This window comes from Wyeomyia smithii, chromosome 3 (assembly GCF_029784165.1).
Source record: "Wyeomyia smithii strain HCP4-BCI-WySm-NY-G18 chromosome 3, ASM2978416v1, whole genome shotgun sequence".
Classification (NCBI taxonomy): Eukaryota; Metazoa; Arthropoda; class Insecta; order Diptera; family Culicidae; genus Wyeomyia; species Wyeomyia smithii.
The window spans coordinates 111,766,848-111,786,494 of NC_073696.1; the positions used below are offsets into that span (position 1 = coordinate 111,766,848).

At 37.5% G+C, this 19,647-nt stretch overlaps 3 protein-coding genes and 1 long non-coding RNA gene across 5 annotated transcripts; 2 read left to right on the forward strand and 2 right to left on the reverse strand.

Moving 5' to 3' along the window:
* The first annotated feature begins 277 nt into the window (after positions 1-277).
* On the forward strand, positions 278-1,946 carry LOC129727918 (peroxisomal biogenesis factor 19). 2 transcript variants are annotated; one of them, XM_055686200.1, is made up of 4 exons: positions 278-401; positions 491-664; positions 731-845; positions 944-1,946. In XM_055686200.1, the coding sequence occupies exons 2-4, from the start codon at positions 583-585 to the stop codon at positions 1,623-1,625; spliced, it is 879 nt and encodes a 292-aa protein (XP_055542175.1). In that variant the 5' UTR covers positions 278-401; positions 491-582; the 3' UTR covers positions 1,626-1,946. The 2 variants fall into 2 exon arrangements, with proteins under 2 accessions (XP_055542175.1, XP_055542174.1); XM_055686199.1 differs by having other exon boundaries at positions 301-664.
* A 575-nt stretch (positions 1,947-2,521) lies between these two features.
* LOC129729486 (probable ribosome production factor 1) lies at positions 2,522-3,800 on the reverse strand. Its single transcript, XM_055688094.1, has one exon. It carries the CDS (start codon positions 3,672-3,674, stop codon positions 2,571-2,573), a length of 1,104 nt encoding a protein of 367 aa, XP_055544069.1. The 5' UTR covers positions 3,675-3,800; the 3' UTR covers positions 2,522-2,570.
* An 8,210-nt stretch (positions 3,801-12,010) lies between these two features.
* LOC129731266 (Golgi phosphoprotein 3 homolog sauron) lies at positions 12,011-15,640 on the forward strand. Its single transcript, XM_055691124.1, has 5 exons — positions 12,011-12,158; positions 12,220-12,536; positions 13,640-13,886; positions 13,964-14,139; positions 14,266-15,640. The coding sequence occupies exons 2-5, from the start codon at positions 12,324-12,326 to the stop codon at positions 14,512-14,514; spliced, it is 885 nt and encodes a 294-aa protein (XP_055547099.1). The 5' UTR covers positions 12,011-12,158; positions 12,220-12,323; the 3' UTR covers positions 14,515-15,640.
* On the reverse strand, positions 15,563-17,719 carry LOC129731267 (uncharacterized). The gene is made up of 5 exons (XR_008728989.1): positions 17,624-17,719; positions 16,577-17,562; positions 16,299-16,494; positions 16,014-16,241; positions 15,563-15,945 (listed from the first exon to the last, which is right to left on the reverse strand). It is a non-coding gene; the product is annotated as an uncharacterized LOC129731267 (long non-coding RNA).
* Positions 17,720-19,647: the final 1,928 nt, after the last annotated feature.

Genomic DNA, 19,647 nt, shown 5'->3' on the forward strand with positions numbered 1-19,647 from the left:
AAGTCATAAACTGACGCCAGATAACCTTACTGTGAAGCACGCTCAACTGTCAAAATATTTTGCAGCAAAAATGGCAAAAATAATTGGCCCGCTTTTTTTTCAACTGCACTTTACGAAAGCGAATTTGATTTGTATGTCAATTATTTTTGGCCGGTGAAACGTATCAAATTGGTATACGATCATTTAATTTTGTCAAAACTGTAACCGCTTATAACTTCACAATCCGTTTTCTGTTTACCCCATTTACACAAGCTGAATTTCATTCATATTTGAAGCTGTCGTGATTTAACGTGTCTGTGAAACAAAGCTGTCATTTTCAGCTCATTACTCTTCACAAATTATGTGTATTTGTCAGAAATAACTTTTACATAAAATAGTCCGTTTCTTGCTCTTTCATCATTGTAATTTAAAATATATAAATTTCATGTAGTGTAACGAGTTCCAATAAAATATATTTTTCATATTCCCTTGACGTCGTAAAACCGAGCAGAGCAAATAAAGAATATCTAGGACCACACTACACTGTCCGTAAAATCGGTAAAGGGTCGAGAAATATACATTTGAACCCACAAGCAAAGAACAATGTCCGAACAAGGCAACAAGAAGTCTGAGATACCGTCAAATTGCAGCTCCGATGACAAAGAGCTTGACGACTTGCTCGACAGTAACTAAAATTGTTATATAATCGTACGTACCTATTAATAATCACATGCACTTGTTAATTTTGCAGGCGCTTTGGAAGATTTCAGCAAACACAAGGAAGAAGATACCAAACCCATAAGTGGAGATATTCAACAGCATGAGGATCCTCCAACTGAACAGCTTTGGAATGAGGAATTCATCACGTAAGTCTGAATTGCGATAGTAAGATGGGTTAGATATTCGTTAATATACAAAAGTATACCTATAACCACATCGCAAAATTAATATCAATTTGAAATAGTTCACAGGCAAAAATGTTCGAAGAAAAAATGGCAGCGCTATTCGGTGGAGGAGAAACGGTCGATGCCGACCAGATCACTCTTGGTTTCCAGCGTATTGCTGAAGCCGCAGCTATGGCGGTTCGTGCGGCTCCTACGACCGTTCCAGCAGATTCAATAGATCCTTCTGTTAGCCAAAGTATCACTGATGCATTGAAGGGCTTGAGTGAAGGGCGTGAAAACTTGCAGACGCCATTTTCCCCAGAGGACATTGCCGGCATGTTCGGCAACATTGACTTGAATGAGAGCGGCGAAAACAACGCGTTCTTACCATTCATGCAAAACATGATGCAGAGTTTACTGTCATCGGAAGTGCTGCTGCCTAGTCTAAAAGATTTAACCGGAAAATATCCGGAATGGCTGCGAGAGAATGGTGACAAGGTACCGAAGGAAGATAAGGAACGATACGAGAAGCAGCTCAAGCTAATGGAAGACGTTTGTCGAGAATTAGAAAAGGAGAAACCCGATGATTTGGCTGAAGTGAAGAGGGTACGGTTTCAAACTGTATTGGATATGATGCAAAGTATGCAGGACCTTGGTCAACCGCCTGCAGATCTTGTAGGGGATCTCGGGCCTGGAAACTTGAACTTGCCAACAATCGACCCGTCGGCATTTAGTGACCCTAACCAGTGCGCTACAAGTTAATTGCTAATTATAACTTATTAAGAGGGTAATGGTTTTTAGTACTCTTCAAAGTTAATACGAAAATTTACGTTATTTCGATACCTTCAATGGTATAAATTTGGTTTACAAGTTGCATGTCGCGGCATCACTGGTAGATATGGTTTGCATACAAAGGTTTATTTTTTTTTTGTTTACGCTACAGGTAGAATGTGTACTGCTGAAGATGGCTAGAAGTTTTTTACGGTTGAAAGCCGTATGAGAGCAATAGCTGAGTCAGTGTGATTATTTGTAGATGAGTATATTTTTACTTTAAATGAACAAATAAACTGTAACAGCTATGAATACTTTCGTTTCACGAACTTTGATTGTTCTGTTCCAAGTCCTTCTCATAACATCATAATAACTCCGGTTCTTGTAAAAAATAATTTTAAAGTATTGGATTTCATTGGTAAACCACAATAACGAAAAATGAATTTATGTAATGAAAAGCCGACCTCGTAAGAAAAATCGATAATGTTTTTCGGCTACCACATATCTGCATTTCGATCTTCAAGAATACTGGCGACAGCATAAAATTTTACAAAAGGTTTTCACTGATGAAACTTCACAAATTTTGATTCAATAAAGTTCGAACATGCGAATTGATTTGTACAAAAATAATAGGAAGTTCCAATACTCCAATATTATAAATATTTTATCGTTCATAAACTCTAGTCCTTTCTCTTTGAATTGGTTGGACAGAAGCTCTAGTTAAAATTTCAACCATTTCAACGAATCAAGTAAATTAAAGATGCACAATAATGATGATACTATAAATTTAGGTATGAAGTGTTTAAAACAGTTTCTTAAGAAGTTGAGAAGAAGTTGAATGGGATGTCATATTTTTCAAACCAAATACAAAACACCAGTTATCCGTACTTATACTTTATTTAACAATTATCATTTTCTAGTCGAATAGAAGTGGCATCAAAGGAAGAAACGCCGTCTACCCTCCATCTGGTGCCGTTTGTTGGTAATCATCCACTCGTAATCGCCGCATTTGACATCGAACAAACCCTGCTGAAGTGAGCGCAACTTCAGAGTGAATCTCGGCCCCAGCTCACGTAACTTTACTCGTTTACCATTTTTATCGAACTCATACAAATGATGGCGGAAAAATATGAAATCGCGCTGATTGTGGAACGTGGCGACTCGACGACCAACGAATTCGGGTTCGTAATGAAATAGTGCACCAAGCATTCTTCCTATCGTTAAACCCAATCGAGTGGTGAAATTTGTCAGAATAACCTCCGGTCGGTGGGCGGTGATAAGCGAAGGGCGTTTTTTCAAATCTTTCAACGATTTGAAATTACTCACTTTAAAGTGCGCAGTAGGCCCCTCCGGAAGATGAATAACTAAAAGCCCTTCGGGTTGTTTATTATTCTCGTTAATGACGACAATGTCGGTGTATTCTTCTCGGATAGCACTCTTGCAGACCTTTTTCAAGGTAGCTTTATTTCTTGAGTGTATCATTGCGTTTGGAATCATTTTCTCCATTTCTGCTCCGAACCGCCGAGTACGAGTATGAGGGGTTGCATTGTATGTTATCAGTACTTTCGGTTCATAGCTTTTCTGAAAATATTTGCTAAATTCGTCATTATTCAAATCATTGGCTATTTCCTCTTTATCATCATCTGTTGCGGTTGTAATTGCCGTTTGATCTTTTTCTCGCAAACTTTCAATTGTATGACCAACAGACTTAGGGCCTCCTTCAAGTTTTCGTGCTTTTCTGGCCGCTTTTTCTTCTTTTTTCTTTGAACCTTGCATGCGCTTGAACTTTTTTGATCGGATTTCCTTATTTTTGATAAAGTTGATCGGATTTATCACCGGATAGCTAACATCCTCACCTTCTTCATCATCATTCAGACCTCTCTTCCGGCGTTTCCTTAGTTCGTGTTCAGCTCGTTCCGCAGCTTCGCGAGCAGCTTTTTCATCTAAATAGTCCTGTAAACGTTTACGTTTTTTCGTCTGAGTTTTATCTTTAACCGAAGCAGTTTCCTTAGCGACATCGCTATCGCTATCACTAGACATTTTTGAGCAAATTTATACACTTATAAAATTGAATAGAAATTTTCTCGACAGGTAACCAAACCACGTTGCTTTCCTGATATTTTTTTATAAAGTCGGCGATGTCGGAGATTGTAAACAATGCCAAGCAGGAATGCCAGTTTTACCCGTTTTACCTGTTTTCAACCAACACGCTCAAAATAAAAGCTAATAGAGTTATTCCACATAATCGAAACGAAATCTTCCAAAAAAGTTGGTACAAAATGAACTACTCGAGAGTACCAACCTCTGTAAAAAAACCTCTGTTTGAGTTGTTTTTGAAGGCAGTGTTCCTGCGCAGCCCTGCATTTGTCCCGTTCCTACTCGAAAAATGCTGCATTGATTTTGTAAATAACTTTTCGACAGTTCCTTATGGGATTTTTTTTTGGGGCTCGATAAGGCCGAGAAAAAGAAAATTCATTTTGTTCATTATTTATCGAGCAGTTTGACAGGGCGAGGTACGGAGTACTATGGGGCAACGTGTACCAGAAAAAAAACGCCAGTGTTACGTATGTCTTATGTATGTGGTTATTCTCTCACAAAGCGAATTTCATTATTCTCAGAGGGGTTTATTAATGTGATAATGTGAAGTAAATTCGGTAATAAATACCTTTCAGCTGTCTCTTTTTTTAAATTAGTGTTAACCGTGAACGTTTCTCACGTTGTTGACCAAGCTGAAAGTCATTCGGAAATATTGTTAAGATACTGGAATACAGGAATACAGTATACAGTAGATGTAGCTAAAACAATATCGCACGCTTAGCCTTGGGGCTCATAGCGGTCTCGATCAACTAGAAGTTGAGAGAAATCGTTATCGATATTGTTTTTGGCACATTTTGTATGTGTAGGATAAGTACAACGATACACCGTGCCCCAGTGCTAAGTCGAGAAAATTTCCAGCTCGAAAAGATCCTCGACTCGATCGGGAATCGAACCCGATATCACAACCGTGTGGGAGAACTTTACCGTAAAAAGTGAGAGAGTGGTATCACAGACATACGAGACGTCCAAGCAAGAACAAAATTGATCGTAAATCCCGTGTAAATTTTCAAAGAGAATAGAGTGTTTTAGGGGTATGCATATTATTTTTTCTTTTGACAAAAAATTTCAAAAGAAATACATATTCTACTGACTTTTCTTAATTTAAACAGCGAAACTATTGAAAAATCGATTTCGAATTACACTGCTCGTTCGCTAACTGGGCTGAGGGCCTAGCCCAGTTATCGAATGTCGCTCGCTAACTGGGCTGACATTTCAAATGTCGTCAAATACCGAGGGGGATTTCGATGCAATGGCGCTAGGCAAAACTCCCTCAGCGAATATTGGAAAATGTTTTAAAACAAATACACTAAAAATTCTGATTGATGAACAGTAACTGAGAAATAATAAATTGTCTTTAGCTATGCGTGTGCTTTATTTGCACTAACCGTTGCTTGGAAACATTTTCTTCCAACAAAATATTTATTTGACCTGGAAACGAGTAGATGGATATCTGGTGGATCGCATGTGTGATGACAACCAAAATCCATTGAACTGAAAAAATCAATTTCAATTTACTATTCATGTGCCCCTATCTCGTTTTGACAGCGATATGCCAAACGCTGATTTTTGACGTTCATCTGCTTTTTAACTGGGCTATAGCCCAGTTAGCGAACGCCCAGTTAAAAAGCAGCCCAGTTAAACAGCACCCAGTTAGCGAACAGTTACTGTATAACAAATGTAAGTGGTTTTAAGACATACCCTACCGTCAAGAAATCATGACACAGGGAGGCCAGGTCATTTTTTAAATATCTTCACACTCCATAAAACAATGTCTATACATAGGAAATCTCTAAACACGGTCCTCGTTGAAAGTTTACAAAACTTTCAGTGACACATTAAATCGAGTGTGGTTAATCAGCCGATTATTAGGCTTCCACTTATTACCACACGCGCTCAAATGATTTCAATATTAAGACATGTCTGCACATCTGGCATCACTGTCATAACACGTTAACCAGGGGTGGCATATACACGCTCGTAAATAATAACTCATGAACTGAGCAACTCTGACTCAGTTTAGAACGATGTTCGTAGACGTCAAAAAATGAGTAGAAGTCCTTCTTGATTTTGAGTAACTTTGACTAACTTTTTGGATTCCCTTCATATAACTTCTTTCTGAGTAACGTCGCATATAACGACGTCCGTTTTGAAAGATGATTACGATGTGCTTTAGTTTGTGACATATGTTTTTTAATTGTGTGCGCCTCAGAAGGCATTATAACTGTTTACTTTTATTACAAGGTAATTATTGATGAACATGTGGTGTCGTTTATTGGCCGTGGCGGATTTCTAGCCAGTAATGAAACTGAACTGTACCCAAAAAATGAGTAATGTCGTACTGAAATTTTGAGTAGTAATGACTCATTTTAAAGACGCCTAGTGTTACTCAGTTTTGAGTATTTGTGGAGTTACTCAATTTAAGAGTTGTTCCACTTTTTACGAAAATGCGTAAAATGTTACTCATTTTAGAGTTATTATTTACGAGCGTGTAAGGCAATCCATGGGTGACGTTTCTTCGCTTGTACGTGTGTTATTGTTGCTGTTTTTCAAGCTGCAAAACCAAAACACGACCAGAACCGGAATCTTTTAATGTCGGCAATAATATCAAAAGTGATTTTTTATTGTTGTATTTCAGATTGGCACTCGCGATACTAGAGCTACCGATCGGATAACATTTGTTTTTCACGCTTCTATATCCGGGTTGCATCCAGTTGCGACCGGTCTAACATACATAAAGCTGTCATAAGTTGAAAACAGACTGAAATCAGCTGATCGCAACTGTCTCGTGGATTGCCTTATTGCGCAGCTCGATTCGAACGATTTTCGCTATTTTCGAGTAGGTCACATACTGCCAGTTATGCTTTAAGCAGAGTCTATGTTTATAATAAGAGTCCCGCAAAGATGAAACCAAAGGAACCAAATCAGTGTCAAACGAGGGTACCAATCGAGCAATATAAATAAACAAGGTGATAATGTTAGGAGTGGATGAAAAGTGTTGTAATTGAGCGTAATAAAGAATATGTGTTTTTCCGATGTTTTACTTACACATTTCAATCCAACATTAAACCTGTACACTGGTTCACTCAAATTTAACAAAACATTACCGGTGTAATCTTTCAAAACTGTGTACCTTGTGAAGAATTTCAAAAAATGCTATTCGCTTATGCATGGTGAAAAACAGAGCTGTATAGTTCTTGGCAACAAACGGCACAAAAACTGTGTTGCCGAAACGATAGATTTCCTCTTCGCGCGACTCTATATACACATAGACTCTGGCTTTAAGCTTAAAAGGAGCTGTCATTGTCATTTGTCCTGCGGCTCATCTAACCCGCAATTTGAAAAAAATACGAAAAATGAAGCATAACGCCCCCAGCGATCATTTATACCCCGTTCACACTATAGTCACTGTATTTTACTAGTCTGGCGGAGTGGGGAGCCATGCAACTGGCAACCCACTTTTTCACATTAAAATCCTGACACCACTGGATATAATTCATGTTGCATATGACTTCTTTGAAAGTAAACATTTGATGTGAAAATGAAGTGCGTTTATAACAAATGTAACAGCAATTGGCGAAGGATAAAGAAACAAACAAGTTTACTCCGGTTTCCAAAAAATGTGGAGATTAGAGAAAAATGGCTAAAATTTTGCGAGTTACCTGATAATGCATTTATTCGTTGAAAGAGAAAATTATAAAAAAAATCATTTTGTTTCGATTGAGCATATCCCGTACAATAGTACAGCGTGAAAAGCGACAGGACAGCAAATCTATGGTAGTATAATGTTATCAATAAACAATTAATTATAAAAAGAGCACGTTATTGATGCGACGAAAAAAAATATTCCTTGTGATTTTCTCACATCTATAAATTTAACATTATTGTGATATCACTAATTCATCACAATAACTATTCTCAAAAAATAGCAATTGTCACAAAAAGTCCAATTATTGAGTCTAATTTATTCTGTATCTTTTTACGGCACGATCACAATACTTCAAATGCGAAAATCGACGCCCTATCCACTGGTTCCCGTTTTGACAGTTCACACTGGTTCCCGAAATCCAGTCCGCCAGACTAGTAAAGTATACAGTGACTATAGTTCACACTACACCGCATATCACCTGATATCAGGCGATTCGTGCTATCGAGGCCATATCACCATCCATATTACCTGATATCCCATACAATCGAGCTGTCAACGGATATTACCTCGGCTACATGCTATCGCGGATATCATGTTCGAAAACCAATAATAACCACATTTCAAGCAGTTGGCAACACGGCCAACAGACATTTGACGCAACCCTACAAATTTCGCACTTCGCGTTGCATGCGAGAAAAAGGCAAGGAAATATTTTTGATATTTTCATCCCGCACATGTTGACAATTGCATATGAGAGTTCGCGTTGGTGCGAGCCAACAAACTGGCATCTCTATCCTAATCCCGTTTCTCTTGTTGTCTTGTTTTAGCTTTAATTTGTTTTTGTTTTCTTCTCTTTTCAATTACCAAAGCAAATGTCAAATCATATCAGCTCACTGAAGTGTGAACGCTCGAGGTGATATCCGATATCATCTTGCGATATTAGGTGATATCCGGCGTAGTCTGAACAAGGCATTAGTTTTGTTCGAGTTGCTCGAAACGAAATGCGCAATGTCACCACAGGGTTATATTTCCCAAAAGCCAGCAACAGCAACGTCACTCGGTGCACTACTTGCCAGTTAGTGAAAATTTAAAACAAATATAATTTTTCAATTTTAAAATCAAAGAAAACTCGTGGAGATCTTAGACAAATTACGTAATGCCTACTGAAAGGTCGGTTATCGATTAGTATAAAAAACAGGTATTTTTTTAAAATTAAAACTCCCTATTGGGTAATAATGACGATATCCCTAAGTAACCATCTAATTTATAAGCACTATTTCAGCCTTGTTAATGCCAAATAGCTTTATATAATGTTATTTAATGTTTTGGGCATGCTAAACTAGCATTACTGAGAGCAAAATATGCGCTTAAAGGGCTACCGTAAATGCTACGATGTAGTGTTAGAAGAATAAGTTCTTACCCAGAATATAATTGGAATAGTATTGTTGTAGGGCAATGATTACTTACTGGTTACTTCCCAAGTAACTTATTCTGATCTAAATGCTTGTATATATTTGATATAATTTTAAAAAGATGACATAGCGAGCTGATAAAGTGCTGCAGGTGGAAACCATTGATATGCATTACTAATGTTGATATGGAGCACCCATGAGATTTTTCTTTTCTGACATGTGAGTTAAGAAAACAAACGAAAAAAATTTAGAACCTTAATTATTTGGTGTCTGAACGAGTGCAAAAAAAATATTCAGAAGTAATACCTATGGTTTGTTTTATGCATTTTATGCATTATGCATCCTCAACATCGTTTGGAATTCGAAAGGGACTTTTTCCATCTTTTGATATTGACGGTTCAGAAACCACGAGCCCAGGAGATGTAAATCTTGGATCCAACTGACTAGTTTGCATTTTATTTGCATTAGGTACACTAAGGTCGCTTTTTACGCAGTTTTTTTTACGCGGTTTTTTTACGCGGATTCCGGAATTCACGCTTTTTTTTACGCGGATTCCGGAATTTAGGCGGTTTTTTTTACGCGGATTCCGGAATTTACGCGGATTCCGGAATTTACGCGGTATTTTTTTTGCCCGGATTCCGGTTCCCCTTCACTCGGAATGCAAAATTAACGATGGTTTTTTTTACGCGGATTCCGGAATTTACCCAGTTTTTTACGCGGATTCCGGAATTCACGCGGATTCCAGAATTAACGCGGTTTTTTTTTTACGCGGCACGTATCCCCCGCGTAAAAAGCGACTTTAGTGTATTTTGGAAAGTTTCATGCTTTCATATACCCGAACTTTGCGTCGAAAATTTACACTCCTCAAAGTTTTTTTTTCATTTACGTGGAGTATCCATGTTCTGTCTATTTTTAATTGACCACTCAATATCGCTCGTTATTGGCACTTCTTTTGTTAGGGAATTAGAATTACGTTGTCCATTGATGTGAACTTTTGTAATAAGGCATTGGCGCTTACGAAAACATGTAATGCGTCTTCTATATGCACCTAAAACACTACATCGTAGCACTTACGTGCACTTTAACCCTTTCTTTACCACAAGGTTTTTACTCATACAAAAATCGAAAAATAGGGTTTTGGCGAAAGCGCTTAAACAAACCCTTCTTATTTTATCCCAAATTATAGTTTGAACGAAAAAAAAAAAATCCAAAATGGTGCTGTAGAGCACCACTGGGTCTTATGAGTCACATTTTACAATCAATACAAAATCAACAACTAACTTCATTTTGTCTAGATATCTTATAAAAAGTTAATAAAACAGAACGGAATAATATTTTATATTATGTATGACATGCTGTAAAGCAATTACGGTCTCTTAAAAGGCATAACGGCCTTCCAAATTTCGAGCAACAGAAATATGTGAAATGGTTACGAGAATCACAATGGTAACAACGTGATCGCTCGTCACATGCTACAGGCCAGTGAGCAACACCATCTAATCTGGAGTTCAACTCGGGAGCTTTCAGCGTAAGTCGAGATTTTTTTACAGGCATCTGTTTCTGGGATCGACCTCTACGCTTTACTATTTGTTTTCCACGCTGAATGAGCCAGTTTGCAATTTCGATACGAAAGTCCAGCAACGTAATTCTGGTTTCATCAAGTCGCGTATCGTGACGTCGGTATTGTATTAAAGGCATCGATGTGCTATTTCAGTCACTCTTTAGAAAACAGCACTTTGAACGATAATTCTTAATTTTCAAACGTGTTGAATACAACTTCATTTTTGTTGTTATTCGCCCAGTGGTGCTCTGGTGCACCAAGGTTTGAACATTCATAAAACTTGATTAAAATGAGAAAAATGACTACAATTTGTTTTAAGGAGTGTTGTGACACCTAATTAATAAGAAAATATTTTTTGCAAAAATATTGAATTATTTTTCTAAGAAAAAAACGGCACTTTTTCAAATGTTTGATACTCTAATAAATTATTGATTGTACATTTTGGGATAATTTTTTGCCGGAACATAAGTTAGGTGTGCAAAAATATATTTTCGAAATTTGAGCGAGATTGCCAAATAATTCGTAACGATACACACGTCCAAACTTGTGGTGCTCTAGAGTAACCATGGTAAAGAAAGGTTAAGCGCATATTTTGCTCTTAATAATGCTAGTTTAGCATAATGCCCTAAACAATAAAAAACATGACATAAAGCTATTTGGCATTAACAAGGCTGAATTAGTCCTTAGGAAATTCTATCTCCCAATGCTTATGGTTACTTGGGTTGGGTCAACTTCGATTCTGACAGCACACTGAAGGCGGCATCAGGGGTGTCAGGTTTATAGATTGAACTCAAAACAGACGTGGTATCTGTGTTTTGTTTGATTTTTCTGTTCCTCTAGTGATTAGTTATCCTTTTCAGTCGCCGCCGTCGCCAGCCGTGATTCCTTCAGGGATTTTTCTGATACTTTAAGGTTGTAGTGTGTAGAAGCCCCATGGAAGCCACCACGTGGTTGACTACGAATTTTCATTGGCACTAGACTCGGAAATAATTGATCCGTTACTTAGGGCATACTTTACGGTGCGCTTCTATACCCCGTTTGGTAGCGCTCTATCATCACTTCATACCGTACCGGTCGCTGCTAAACGCGTTAGAGAAATAGTAGCCGGGCCTCAGAAAAGCATCGCGCTCTCAAATTTGGTAGCCCGATAGCAGCGCTGCTAAAGGTTTATGCTGGATGAAACGTCAAACTGAGACGATAGCAACGACCGGTGTGCAAACGGGTGAGTGCGTAAAATAGCCGCGCTGTACACAGTCGCCATAACAACTTAAATAGTAGCGAACTGTTGAGGATGCCCTTATGAAAACACTGTTTTATGTTTTCAGCACCATAGCAAAAATGAGGATGTGTTTTCATTAACTATTACCGAGCAGTATGCCGTTGAAAATTCGAAGTCGACCACGTGGTGGCTCGAAGTCGGCCATTTGTGGCTTTCACACACTTTCACCTTAACAACGAAGATTGATGCAGATAAAAACAGCATACTTCTGGTAACTCAGCGCGGCCCTTGATTCAAGCGCGGTACTTGAGATAGACCGCGTTCAGTTTTGGGCAAATTTCTCAATATTATACATATTTTTGTTTCAGTGCAAATTAGTGGATGTTTGCCTTCTCATCAAATAATTATTATGGCAACACTATTGTTCTTTTCGATGACGTTTAATTGCTCTGTTCCTCTGTATTTTGGAATCTTTTCCATTTTTCTTATGTCTTCGTGATTTGTGTGATTTGTACATTCCGCCATGTTTTTTTCGTAAGTCGTGTCAAGTTGCTGGAAAATCTCTTCGTGTTAAAACCAGCTTCTTCGGGTGAATTTACTTATTGAACATCATCAACAATATTGAATAAAGCGTCCAATCCCTTTCGCAGTGTTCTGTGATATTTTCAAGGTGCCGATAAGACGGAAAGAAAAATTTTAGAGCTGCCAGCAAAAAACAACAACAGAACAAGGCAAGTGGATTTTTGCTACAGATATGAATCGGAGTGAAGGGTTGGTCCGACGTGTTAAAGCACGCGACACGGAATCGAACAGTGGTAGTGGCGGGAATGGAGGTGGTCCATCCACTAATAATTATGACCAAGAAGTGAAGAACGATAAGGAAGAAGAGCTAGATGATTGCGACTCGAAAGAAACGAGACTTACCCTGATGGAGGAAGTGCTACTTCTCGGCCTCAAAGATAAGGAGGTAGGTCGTATGAGTGTTTATCCAGTTGGTGTTTGTAAGTGTATTTTGCTGAAAAAAGCTTCTGAAATTCCATAAAAAAAGAAACTAAAATATTTATTTATTTTATTGAGAGTTTAACCGACAGTCATTCGCCTCAGATATTAGCTATATGCCTATAACATTAGCATGTTCTTCTTGAGTTGGTATCGAAAAAACTAAAATAGTCGTTGCATATTAGTGTAGGTATGCATATATAATTTGTTCAAATATTCCAACGTACAAATATGATATAAATGCCAATGTGTTTGGTTTTAGTTGTATATAATAGAGATCAAGTTATCCTACTCGTCTTCTCTAGAGCTTGGATAAGTCTGGAAACTGAATCATATATCTTTTTTTGTTGTAAACCTTAGTCGATTGCAACTCGTCATTTATATATTTACTGTTTTATTTATCTTCCAAAAATACTTTTGTTAATTTTTCTAAATGCATCAGTTTAATTTAAATTCCAACAACCAATTATTCATTTGATCGAACAAGGAGATTGTCTCACACTTTTCAAACAGACACTATTTTCAGTTTATCATTGACTCGTGAATCGGCTTTTTTACTGATAGAAAAAGAGGATGCCACAATACGCGCATGATGTATACTCTCGGTGTAGTCGCATGTAATTGGTTCATTTTACGTGGAAATTCTGTTCAAAGACATACAACAGGTTTATTGCAATCTATTATGTTGTTAAATTTTTATGACCGTTTGAAAGTTGATTTCATTTTTGTTATCACAGCAATTACCCTTAAAGACAGAGCCCTACATCAGAAAAGATTTCATAATTCGATGTGAATCAATGACCAGTGTTTAGAGAAAAGGTCATGCGTTTCGATATATCTTTTGTAGGGCTCTTGCATGTAGTTAAACACGGTATGTAGTGTTCAAACATAATCTTCAATTGAGTTATCAAAATCGGTCAATCATGATATAGCTTTCATTCGTAGTATTATCTTGATGGAATTGTATTGAAAATCTTGATTACCAATTTTCAGAATATTGAATCTTTCAACGAATTATTTTAAAAGCAGGCGATTTTAGTATTTTTTTTTCTTTATGCTAATTTCTATCAGGGTTACACATCGTTTTGGAATGATTGCATATCGAGTGGGCTACGTGGATGTATCTTAATAGAATTGGGTCTACGAGGACGCGTTGAGCTTGAACGGGCTGGTATGCGGCGGAAGGGATTGTGTACGCGGAAAATAATCCTAAAATCAGACACACCTACTGGCGACGTTTTACTTGATGAAGCACTGAAGCACATCAAAGAAACTGAGCCACCGGAGACTATACAGAACTGGATTGAGTATCTGAGCGGTTCGTATACGCAATAATGGATGTTACACGAAAATACAATTATTCAACTTCAAATCTCTTTCATAATCTTATTTTAGGTGAAACGTGGAACCCACTGAAGTTGCGGTATCAGTTAAAAAACGTACGCGAACGACTTGCCAAAAACTTAGTGGAGAAGGGAGTGTTGACCACCGAGAAACAAAATTTCCTTCTCTTCGATATGACCACTCATCCGTTGAATGATAACGTAATCAAGTGTAAGCTGGTTAAAAAGGTAAATTATATTTGATACGGATGCCAAATCTGGCTAGAATTGTTTTATATTTTTTGAAGAACTTTTCATTAATTGCCTAGCGATTGCTCTTACTCAAAAGAATAACTAATGAGTGACTATTTCTAGATTCAGGACGCAGTGCTAACAAAATGGGTCAATGATCCGCAGCGCATTGATAAGCGCATGCTGGCTCTAATCCTTCTCGCTCATGCGAGTGACGTGTTGGAAAATGCCTTTGCCCCGCTGAACGATGACGATTATGAACTAGCAATGCGACGCGTTCGGGAACTTTTGGATTTGGACTTCGAAGCGGAAGCTGCCAAATCGAACCATAATGAAGTGATTTGGGCTGTGTTTGCGGCGTTTACTAAGTAAGCTCTAGTTAGGTAGATTGCCGGTAGTTGTCCCTTCTCGCCCTTAGAAAGGGATATGATATGAGATGTAAGCATAGCATATTATACGAGTAAAAGGACACGAGTTCCGGAGTGCTACGAAGCTCTGGTGCAGTTTCAGAGCATCTCTCCTGATTCCGAACTTGTTCCTTGCATTCCTTTCGACTCCCACTTCCTCGTATAGTCCATATTACCCACTTACAGCGGTAAATCCACACAGCATAAACAATGCAGATCATAAGACAAGCATGGATCAAGCAAGATAGTAGCTCTAGTAATACACTTACTGAATATATTTTATTTTTACCTATTTATAGCGAATAATCCAATAATCACAAAAAAACGTTTTTAAGGATACCGATACGATCGTTACAAGCAGCGCTTATGATAATGATTAATTAGGTTATCAACTAACAACACATCCAAGTTACTATATATGACACAGGTAAAATTGAATGCGATCAGATCTTTTTTTTTATCTCGGTCATAGCATTCAACAAGAGAAACCTTCGAGGTCTTTAAAACATTGTGATTTCATGTTTTTGTTTTAATTTTTAGTTTGTCCAATACCGTTTATCAGCTGAATTTTGACCATTTCGTTCATTCGAATAGAAAGTGAAAGTAATTCTACCTAATTGAATTCAATCATTTATTAAAGCATGTTGTGTACTGCAAAGGGATTATGATTTTTATTTTATTTTTTGGGTGCGCACGCTGATTTTTCATTGACACTTTTGACGCTATCAAGTGTATGTTTTGTATATGTGAAAGTTTACGACGGCAACGAATGGAGTATCGCTCGTTGTATCTCTAGAAACAAAGAAAAAAAAAACACTATTTCAGTAAGATGTTTTTTACTGATTACGAAATTAAAGAAAAGGCAACAATGATTGTTGGTAATAGCTAAAAAGTAACAGAAAGTAGTGAATAATCGTAGGATGGTTATGTTCAACAACTGCAGTTGGAGTTATTGCACGCTGTAACATAACTCATTCGGTATTGAGAGATCAAGAAACGCTCGATTAGGGGAGTGCTGTGTAAATAGATTGAAACGGAAGTTTATTGTTATCAAACATATATGTAAAATACATTAACGATTTAAAAATAAATAGTTCTATGTACTTTTAGTATATCAACATTATCACATCTACTGAATATAAACAAGCGATGATTTTCAAAGGCCAGAATCCGACCTGAAACGTCATTTTGAAATCCAGATAGGCTACTTGTTCCTTGAACACATCCCAAAATGGTTGAATACTATCCCGTATGAGTTTTTCCGTGACCGAGTATAAACTTCAGAGATTTTGGAGTCCAAATTGGCGATTTCCGATTCTTGAAGAAGCCCAAAATGGGTATTCCTGTCGGAATGCCGCTCAGAAGCCGGAAATCAGCTCCAGATGTATTCCAGTGTCTGCAAAACAGTTTTAAATAGTCAAATACAGTCAAATCTGTTTTTGTGCTAATTTTATTTTGTGCTACTTTTTATATGCGGTTTTTTTTTATTTGTGCGACTGTTTTGTGATTCTTTTTTTGTGCGGTGTATGTAAAAGGGTCACATCCGACGAGATTTTCAGCAATTTAGTTTTTCCGATCCACGCATTACATAAGTATTGCTTCAGCCAATTACTATTTGAACCAGTTTACGTAGGAAAAGTCACGTGTTGCTAGCCTACGAAGGATAGCGCTTGGAAAGATTAGTATATAAGACTGAAAAAGTGATGTTTATTAATCATATGTTCAAAGACGTTCTCGACGCTGTATTACCAAATCTGGGTATTTCTTGAACGGATAACGGCGAGGCTGAAAATTAACGGCAGATACAATTTTGAATTCGAATGCACCTTCCAGTTGGTTTTGATGTACGATGCTGGCCTAACAAGCCAGTCGTCGTAGGTTGGAGTTCCGGCTCGGGAGAGACTGTTGGTGCCAGTAGGATCGTAGCGCTAGCCCCGCAATTGTCCTGTACATTAAATAAATTGTGTAAAATGAAAAGAAGGTCAAATTCCAATACGGGGTGTAGCACCGAGGCTTGCTTCGCTTACAAATTTGAATTCCAAGATGACGAGGAACTAAAAATCAGCGCCAGTTGCCAAAACCAAGATTGCGACTGCCGGTTTCTGAAAGCCTAAAATGGTCAAATACCCTACAATGTGGCCAAATTTCCAGAATCGGGATGATGCTCAAAATCGAGAATCGACTTCAGACGTCTTTTCGAAATTTGAAATGGCGACGTTCAGTTTTTGTCAAACCACCCAAAATTGCAGAATTCAATCCAATATAATAATAAAATTAAAAGATACGAAATGTAACGTCATATGTGTGTAGTTAGTTAAATGGAAGGTTGAACCACTATAAAATTTTGTTTACCAAAACAAATTTCGAATCAACATTTATATTACATCGATTTGTTTACAATAATTGTTTCAAACATTATCGAATGTGATTCATCGCATACAATAGAGAGTAGCATTGCTATTATGTATATTAATTGGAAAAGGCTTCCAACAGCTCAGACAAAATCTTCTGTCGTTTTTTCTGCTTCGGAACTGCTTCCATAACTTCTAGCAAACTGTTTTTGATCGAGCATTTTTCGTCAGCAGCTTTCTTTTCCAATTCCTTGTATTTTTTTGCAATAGGGGTTTTCTGTTCAAGATCTATTTTGAGCTTGTCTACGCGCTTCAGGTATGGTTCAGATATTTTACGGCAAGCTTCGTTGAACTGTTGCTTATTCTCGTGTGTCGCTTCTTGCATGTTATTCATACTTGTATCCATCAAGCCTAAGCTTTGGGAAAAATGCTCATCCATTGTATCATCATTATTAGTAATTGTTAGCTGGGTCTGGTTTACTGTTAGCTTTGTCTTTGCTGGGACTGCGCCACTGCGTTCCACTATTTCCGTGTATCGAGCTGATCTTGTGAATTCGATAGTTTTTCGAACTTTGTCATTGCCGGATTTGTGGGAGCGAGCCTCAATCGATTTATAGAAATGCTGGTGTTTTGTTGATGACATGTTTGAATATATCTTTAATCTACAGAAGAAATAACGGTTCAATAAAATCAAAAAATAACAAAACAACAATACATAGTTACCTTTACAACTCGTTTATCTGATCACGTGTGAGAGAGAAGTGATGCTAGATTTTGCATTTTGCAAAATGTTTGCTCGAAATCTAAGAAAAATTTGCTCGAAATCCGAGCAATATTATGAACGAAGTTTAGAGCTGTGATCAAATTAGCGGAATGTGAGCTTTTGATCCTTTTGATATTGAAAGTTTGACTGAAACTTATTCGCCGCGCTGTGAACCGCTACTTTAAAACCAAATCTAGAGCAACATGTCAAAAGGTTCTATCTCGGATCTGATAGTTTCGAGAAAATCAACTTCGAAGTTTTAGCACATACATAAGACATACGTAACACTCAGGAAGAAATCTTCCAAAAAAGTTGGTACAAAATGAACTACTCGAATGGTACCACATTCTGAATAAAATCACTGTTTGAGTAGTTTTCGAAGGCAGTGTACCTGCGCAGCCCTGCATTTGTCTCGTTCTTACTCGAAAAATGCGCATTGATTTTGTAAATAACTTTTTGGCAGTTTCTCATGGGATTTTCTTTGGGGCTCGATAAAGCCGAGAGAAAGAAAAGTCATTTTGCTCATCATTTGTCGAGCAGTTGGACAGGACGAGGTACGGAGTACTATGGGGCAACGTGTACCAGAGAAATACGCCAGTGTTACGTATTTCTTATGTATGTAGGCAAACTGTCATTGTAACTTTTTGGAGCAGATTTCGAGCAGTTTTATGCCGTGATTTAAAAATTGAAGGACAACGAGAGAAAATTTTTGAAAATCATTCTTTGCTTAGAAAATGCAGCTCTTTCAGATGATATAAAAAACTGATATAGCTGAACAACCCAATTCGGTTTTTAGAATTGGATTTTTGATTTTTATATATTAGCTAGAAGAGTGTAATTTTCTGAGCAAAATGCTTGCCCCTGTGTTGATATATATCCTATATTTGATATTACAAAGTATTTATCGTTGCATTTGCAGATACCCATCTACCTGTATCACAACTCCTTGACAGCACAGCATTGTCGGAGTCTGTCGGAGTGATATGAATGAAACAGATAAACAATAAATATCAAAATATATCCACCAATATCGAATAACATTACCGTAATATTTCTCTTGAAAATAAAATTGTCTAGCCCCTAGGCAAAACGTAATTTTTCGAAATTTTATAAATAAATTTTATAGTCCTTCGATTTTTGAATGGAAAAATAAAATTCGCTCTAAATCGCTACAATGACAGTTGGTACATGGGCGAACCACATACATAAGACATACGTAAGACTCAGGAAGAAATTTCCCGAAAAAGTGGGTACAAAATTAACTACTCGAATGGTACCATCACATACATAAGATATACGTAACACTGGCGTTTTTTTCTGGTACGCGTTGCCCCATAGTACTCCATATCTCGCCCTGTCAAACTGCTCGATAAATAATGAACAAAATGAATTTTCTTTTTCTCGGCCTTATCGAGCCCCAAAGAAAATCCCATAAGAAACTGTCAAAAAGTTATTTACACAATCAATGCAGCAGTTTTCGAGTAGGAACGAGACAAATGCAGGGCTGCGCAGGTACACTGCCTTCAAAAACAACTCAAACCGTGATTTTATTCAGGGTGTGGTACCATTCGAGTAGTTCATTTTGTACCAACTTTTTTGGAAGATTTCTTCCTGAGTGCTACGTATGTCTCACGTATGTGGTACCATGCTCTGAATAAAATCACTGTATGAGTAGTTTATGAGGAAGCTGCGCAGCCCAACATTTGTCTCGTTTCCACTTGAAAATTACTGCATTGATTTTGAAAAGAACTTCCTGACAGTTTCTTATGGGATTTTCCTTAGGGCTGGATAAATCCAAGAAAAAGAAAATTCATTTTGTTCATTATTTGTCGAGCAGTTGGACAGGACGTGTAACAGAGTACTATGGGGCAATCCCATAAGGAACTGTCAAAAAGTTATTTACGAGATCAATGCAGCAATGAAGCAATGAAGAAAAAGAAACAACCCAATTGGGTTGTTTAGCTATTCACGGATTTTTGATTTT

Bases quoted from the DNA above. Each gene is read 5' to 3' on its own strand.
- LOC129727918 (XM_055686200.1), top strand. From the start codon at position 583: ATGTCCGAACAAGGCAACAAGAAGTCTGAGATACCGTCAAATTGCAGC. The intron at 665-730 runs GTAACTAAAATT...TTAATTTTGCAG, and splicing joins GCTTGACGACTTGCTCGACA to GCGCTTTGGAAGATTTCAGC. The intron at 846-943 runs GTAAGTCTGAAT...AATTTGAAATAG, and splicing joins TGGAATGAGGAATTCATCAC to TTCACAGGCAAAAATGTTCG.
- LOC129731266 (XM_055691124.1), top strand. From the start codon at position 12,324: ATGAATCGGAGTGAAGGGTTGGTCCGACGTGTTAAAGCACGCGACACG. The intron at 12,537-13,639 runs GTAGGTCGTATG...AATTTCTATCAG, and splicing joins TCGGCCTCAAAGATAAGGAG to GGTTACACATCGTTTTGGAA. The intron at 13,887-13,963 runs GTTCGTATACGC...ATCTTATTTTAG, and splicing joins CTGGATTGAGTATCTGAGCG to GTGAAACGTGGAACCCACTG.
- LOC129729486 (XM_055688094.1), bottom strand. From the start codon at position 3,674: ATGTCTAGTGATAGCGATAGCGATGTCGCTAAGGAAACTGCTTCGGTT.